General features: G+C 39.1%; 1 protein-coding gene across 1 annotated transcript; it reads left to right on the top strand.

Moving 5' to 3' along the window:
• The first annotated feature begins 739 nt into the window (after window positions 1-739).
• On the top strand, window positions 740-6,762 carry LOC145899478 (uncharacterized). The gene is made up of 12 exons (XM_082988273.1): window positions 740-876; window positions 2,235-2,367; window positions 2,457-2,605; window positions 2,759-2,908; window positions 3,759-3,908; window positions 4,288-4,404; window positions 4,589-4,707; window positions 4,907-5,004; window positions 5,240-5,384; window positions 5,676-5,781; window positions 6,083-6,243; window positions 6,469-6,762. Exons 1-12 carry the CDS (start codon window positions 801-803, stop codon window positions 6,664-6,666), a joined length of 1,602 nt encoding a protein of 533 aa, XP_082844399.1. The 5' UTR covers window positions 740-800; the 3' UTR covers window positions 6,667-6,762.
• Window positions 6,763-6,930: the final 168 nt, after the last annotated feature.

The following is a 6,930-nucleotide window of genomic DNA, read 5'->3' as shown; positions in this document are numbered from 1 at the left end:
TCGTCAAACTTGGGTTGAGTGACTTGCTGCAGACTAAAGCGCTTATCATTCAAATTTTCCTGACTGCATCTTAGTCAGGACAGTGAAGAACAATGCATGTTATCGAATGGATATTATTGCAGCATGCAACAGAAAGTTGTATTCTGCATTGCATGAGAAAATTTAACATGGGCATCATGTCCCTGTATATTTGCGATTGCTTCAGCGAGTCAACTGCTGATTCACTTCAAGAAATTAGTGATTACGATCACAAATATCCAGGTTCCGTCTATTCCCACGTTTTTATTGTCTCCTTGCAAGGACTGTGCCTGGCAGGCATTCTTGTCACTGCAACATCTTTGCAAAATATATACTGCAAACGAATAATAACCCGAAAAGCTTTAGGTAATACACAACCACAGGGACTAAGGTTTATGTAACCGTAACTATAATTAAAATAAGTTGGTTCCATTGTTTGAACAGAAAATTAACAACAATTAACGCAACACGAATGTTGGTTGACCTGAACCACTTTTACGTTACCTACGTATTTTCACTTGCCTTGCGTTTCAACATAGGCAAAGATGTGTATGTCCCTGTTTTTTGGCTAAATTCACTCACTGTTGATTGTGCTGAGCCATCACGAGCATTCAGCGTTTTTCTCAATGTTCGGCGGTGTATCAAATGATACCAAGTATAATGCCAGCGGCGTTTGGTAAAAAAACGCAATACACTTCATCAAACAAGGTTTACTGAGAGCTTTATATAAAGTCGACGCATTGGTTTGCCTTCAGCTGCTACAGAAGTCAGCAAACTTATTCATGGCGTCGTTTAGTTCAAGTTTGGTGATAGGAATTTTGACATTTTGCATTCGGTGCGCTTACGTGAACGGACAAGGTATGTTGATATTATTTGCCAAGAAAGCTTACGACCATAACCAAAATTACACGGCTTTGGTAAATTCAATATGCTAAGTCATTTGCTGCACTTGATTTTTCGCATTCCGTCTGTTTAAATTCGAAAACTTAAATTTTAAGTAACTGTGGATGTTTTTTTCACACTATAAAGCTTGTTGTAAACAGCATTACTTTTGCATTGTGCGGGCACACTTTTCAATGTTTGGCATCGTCGTATCGGTTTGCTCTTTGTCCGGTTCGGCCACTTGACGGCAGTGCTAACATGTGACCAAGGAGCAAAAATGAATGTATACTCTAAAGGGACTGTGGTGGACGATGGTTGCTTTGTCGGCGATTGCCCCTAAGGTTTGGCCGAAAATGCTATGTTCTGCCAACCCTGTTGAATGCTAGGACAATTACACACAGTGTTATCACGTAAGCCATTCAGGAGACAGCTTAGCCAGAGACGGCTACTGTTTTGCTTTCATGCGTCATTTTGTGTTCCTTTTTTTAACTCACAAGAGCCACATCTTTCACTCCTGTTCATTTCTTTAGAATGTTTTAGTTTTAGAATAGATTGGATTGTGAGTATAAAAATACTGGCCCATATTGCTATTAACATTGTCATGTTGAAAAAACGTTTCGGCAAAAACTTATATCATCATCAGTTTGAATGACGCGATTGGTGTAGCTCCATCATTATAAGATGCTGACCTGATCTACGCCACAGATAAGGCTCGCGCGGGTGGTGACGTCATTTTGTTATCGGCCACACACCACTAGAGGCGGAAAATGCGCAGTTCCTAAGATTAGGTTGGGTGTCCTAAATTACTAATAAATTACTATGTATTTTTATCTGAAAATCTGTTACCTGAAAACCTTTTTAGGATAGTCACCTGAAGCAGAATGAATAACATGATGTGAGGCATAGAAATAACACGACAAACTCAATCTGACCTAGTTTAGCACAAGACTTAGTTTAGCATAGCCTTTAACCATTGCTGGTGGTTTCCACACAATAATTTTTGTGTCAGCACTTCTGATTAAAATGCTGCCAGCGGCATAAAAATTCTCTTGAAAATTCGCGTTAAGTGTGTCGATAATTGCTTTTGGAAATATCGCGACTAATTGGTTCTGGAAATATCATAACTCTATAATTTCCACCAACGAGTAACTCGTCCCAAAGAAGTCTCTATCACTTATATATGTCACACTTGCAATTTTATGGGAATTTCCAGCTACTTGCGTAATGACAATAGCTGGCGACAGGAAAGTCCTGTTAATTATTTAGCTTGTGTTGCTACTTTGATTTAATGGAGTCTGCAGAGTGCTTTAATGCTGATAAACATGTCCTTCTAGAAGGTGCCCCCTGGAAATCTTGGAGTGATTGCAGTCAGACCTGTGGCACGGGTTTTCAGACGCGTGCGCGTTCATGTGGAACCGCTTGCACCGAATTTAACGGCCAACAATGCCCCCAAGTGATTGATTGCGCGTAAGTTTATTTTATTTCCTCTCTATTATTTAAAAACAATAAAATTTGTTACTTTACTGCATTTTGCTTGATTTTAAACACTTTTACAGTTGCTTTGGGCCTTTGTGTGAGTGCAAAGATTTGGCGGGCGCCGATGTGTGTCATTATGCACGAAACCGGTGTAAAAAATCGCCTCACTACGATTATTTGAAAACAAACTGTAGAAGAAGTTGCGGCGAGTGCGACCCTGCAGGCGACGGTGAGACAATATGCTGAAACTAATAGAAAATTACATAAGGTATCGGAGCATTTGTCTTGTCGAAAATGCCTTTTTCAACAATTAATCTAGTTTAGTGTGATATGGTTATATGGTATGAGGGTTTTTTTAAGAGACGAATTGGTTTTGTTCCAGCTGCAGCGTGGTCAGCATGGAAGCCGTGGACTTCGTGTAGTGTCACTTGCGGTGCTGGAACAAGATGGCGCTACCGAGGTTGCAACAAGGTTGCAGGATGCGGATCCGAATATTTCCAGACGGAACCTTGCAACGATGGCATATGTCCAAGTAGGAACTTGCCGTGTTTCGTGTTTTAGTAAATGTCCTCTGTAGCGGTTACCATTTGGAACAATGTTGAAATGTTTAGAAAAGGAAAGCCAAAGCTAGGGTGCTGATAATCATATTCTAAGTAAACGTTTCGAACTCATACTTGGTTCATCATCAGTACTACTTCATTGAACTGGTTGCAGAAAAGCGTCGGGTTAACCAGTATGAGCTCGAAACGTTTACTTAGAATATGATTATCAGCATCCTAGCTTTGGCTTTCCTTTTCAAAGTTATTAACTCCACTTTTTTCGCGCCCAAATGTTGAAGTGTTTTAATTAAAATAATTTTCTAATGAATTTCACGTTGTCGCTAGAGGGTGGTCGTGAATCGCGAAGCTCGCGAAGAAATCCACAACAACAATGTGGTTTAAACTGAATTTTACATTTAAATCAACGGTATTTTGGAACATGCCTATGTGTGTTCATAACGTTTTTACACAAAGCTTAAAACTTATATTTGTATGAACATAGTGAACATTAATCTGCTCGTTACCTTATATTGCTCTCGCAACCGACGCATATTTGTTACAAGAAGATAGGGCTAAGAACATAGAAAACCATATGTGATGCTATAGAGTTAGTTTATGACGGTGTATCAGTAGTTCACTGAATCGAAGGTATTATTACCAATGCATACCAACTGGAAAAACAATAATAAACAGAAATAAAATCTCAGGAATTTATTTTTCAAGCGCTTCGTATAGACTACCATTGTTACTGAAAGGAAAGTGATTTCCAAGTTATCGTTGGTAGTTGTGGTTTTTAGATCCACTTAAAAGTCATTGCTGATCTTCAACGTATTGCGTTGTTAGGTGAATGGACTGACTGGAGTGCATGGGGTACCTGCATGGGGCTATGCGGCGGTGTTGGATCGATGACCAGGTCACGTGCTTGTATTAGAGCATCAGCTTGCAAGGGGCATTCCCAGATGTCTGGGTCATGTTTCGTGACTTGCACCAAAGGTGAGAATCTTTAGAGAGTTATAAAAGAACGTCGGCCTGCTTGAGGGAGCAAAGCAGTGCTCCTTAACCTTTCGCTCACCTTTGCTAAAGTATGCGTCAATTTCTTTAACTAATCTTGTACGCTGCATTTAATACTGCATAAATGTAAAAAATTTTGCATAGCATTTATTCAAGGTAAAAATAAGTTCGATGTTTTAAAATAGTTAAAGATTGCGAATTGTCAAAGGTAGGGACAGGTTTATTTTAGAAAACAGATTTATTTTAGAAATAAATTCGTTTACCCCAGGGGAATCCATCACCCTCCTAGGATACGTTGGTGTATAGAGTAATCTGTAGTGAAGGTATAGTTTAGCTTGGTAAATAACTTACTTGTTAACAGCATGGGGAAGCTGGGGAAGATGTTCCCGAACATGTGGAAATGGAACGAGGACGAAACGCGATTGTTCAACTTGCAAAGTTACCTACGATGATTGTTTTGAGCGCGAATGCCCCCGGCGTACGTTGGTATACTTAGATTTGTGACCATCATCGTATCTGACATAAGCAGAAACATTGCACAAACACTTACATTTTGAAAAGTTAGTTTGAACTGCTAGCAGTTGTGATTTCCGAACTCGTGTGTTGTTTGAAAATTGGTTCAACTACAATCGAATATCCTTTGTTTGAATCTTTTTTTTTAGAAACTTGTCAAATTGGTTTTCGTCGTCGCCATTCTGTTAATGATCACACCTGTTGTGATGAGAAGACCGTTCGAACGTGTGGAGTCAGTAATCTACAGGGCAGGGTGATCCCTTGGGTTGTAAGTTGTGGTTTGGATTATTTGCTATTCAATCATATGACAAACAATGGTTACTTGTGTGAATATAACTCTGCTATGGGTGTGTATATCACTTAAAAGCACAGGTTTGTACAATTTCTGTAAAAGTAGTCTGACCACAGATCGCTATTTACTGATAAAATTAACAAGATGGGGTGGCTGTATTTCGCTTATTTTGCAGGTACAGTTACAACATTCAATCAGCAGTTTTACAAGCGTGTTCTGCAATGGAATGTTGATATCAAATAGCTGGGTTCTCACCGCTGCACATTGTATAGAGTAGGAAATTTAATTATAACAACGTTTTTTTAAACTGAATAAAGTGACAAGTGCTAAAACAATAACCTGTTTTTAGAGGTTATTGTTTTAGCACGAGAAGTTGTATTGGTTAACATTTTTAACCTGACGGTTTTTTGGGCAAACACAGAAACATCTTCTCACGTTTTACTTACTGGAACGGCAACATGTTTGTGCAAGCAACAAATAAAACTTATTTGAAATGACTTTTATTCAGACATGCGAATTCGTCGACGACAATAGCAATATTCGGAACTTACCTTTACAACGACAACAGCCCTCTAGTGCAAACACGACGTATCAGCAGAGCAGTGTTACATCAAAACTATATCTTTCCGCGTAACGATATCGCTGTACTCCAGGTATATTGCAACTGAAATTAATTTCCAACTAGAAGCATTTGGAAAAAAAATTACCGCATTTCACGAGGGCATTCTTCACTATCAATGAACTACAATACCCAGGATGCAAATATTACCCGTCGTATTGGTTCTTAGACTTGCTGGCTTTTAGATTATCTCACCAATAGAAGAGGATAGATTTTCTCAGACTAGTTACGTTTTTATCAACTGCGAAATGAGTCAAATAATGCATGACGATTTTAATGCATTTTTAGCACTAATTAATTTGTCACCACCAAACCCTGTTTCCAGCTGATCACACCTGTAGTGTTGGGAGATTTCGTGAAACCGATTTGTCTTCCGTGGGGCGAAAAAGTTCCAAATGACATCATGTGCGTCGCCCCAACCTGGGGAATGAGTAAGCATTGATTCTTGGCACTTGAAAGAATGTTAAAGCTATGTTTTCGTGGAATACAAACTCTTCACTTTCTTGCTCGCAGAATTAACCCATTACTTTGTGATGATCATGATAATTTAGTTGCGGTAAACGCAAGTGTCAATATAATAAAAAAATAACGGGAACTTAGATAACGACGATACCTTTCTAGGGTGACGCTTTGCAGGCTCCAAAATCCTGGATAAAATACTATAACAAAACTCTCCATGCTTTGTTTAGTTTAAGAATCACACAAGACGTATTACAAGCTTGATCGTTTTAGCCCACCGGGGTCCAACACTTCCCACGGAACTGAAAATGATCGACCTCCGCATTATTGATTTTGGAGCTTGCAAACAAGCCTACGACCGACCCACTTCCAACTACTCGGCGGCTCTCCATGTGTGTGCTGGCTCTATTCGGGGAGGTCGAGATACTTGTCCTGTAAGTTGAACTATTCTGTAAATAAAAATATTAATTTTAGCAACAAGCCACGGACACTGCACACTAGCATTATGCTGCAAAATGTAAGTCGAACAATTAATGATTTTTTGTCGATTTTTCAAGCGACAGTTTTAGTCAAGTGTGTTTAATTGCACCAAATTCATTCATAACCATATTCGTGCATTACAATTGGTTTTTATTAAATTCAACATCATGTTTCAAAAGGGTGACGGGGGAAGTCCATTGATGTGTCAAAGATGTTCATCTTGCGAGTGGTTTGCGGTCGGAATCACTTCGGTGGGACCACCGCAGTGTGGGTCCCCTAACCTTCCTAGCATGTACACCAGGATATCCTTCTTCGAATCGTGGATCAAAAACATCACAGGGGTGGAAGGATCCGATCAATATAATAAATGCGCCTGAAGGTTTTCATTTTCGGATTTTACGACCCCTTCTTGTTGGTGCTTCGATTGTTTTTGAGGATACTGATAAGAAGATTATTGTTCTTGATTTGCAATAAAAAACTATCAATCAAATAAACAAGCCTATGTTAGTTTTACCTTTTGGGAATATGTAGAATTTATGTTGAACCATTGCTTTGGACTTTCATGTTGCAGATGATTAGCTCAGAAACGTTTTATTGCTACTACGTTCACGGTAAAAACTAGGCCAAAGTGCACAAAATTT

The sequence above is a fragment of the Ascidia mentula genome, chromosome 4 (genome assembly GCF_947561715.1).
Source record: "Ascidia mentula chromosome 4, kaAscMent1.1, whole genome shotgun sequence".
Lineage (NCBI taxonomy): Eukaryota > Metazoa > Chordata > Ascidiacea > Phlebobranchia > Ascidiidae > Ascidia > Ascidia mentula.
This window is presented reverse-complemented; position numbering and strand designations above follow the sequence as displayed.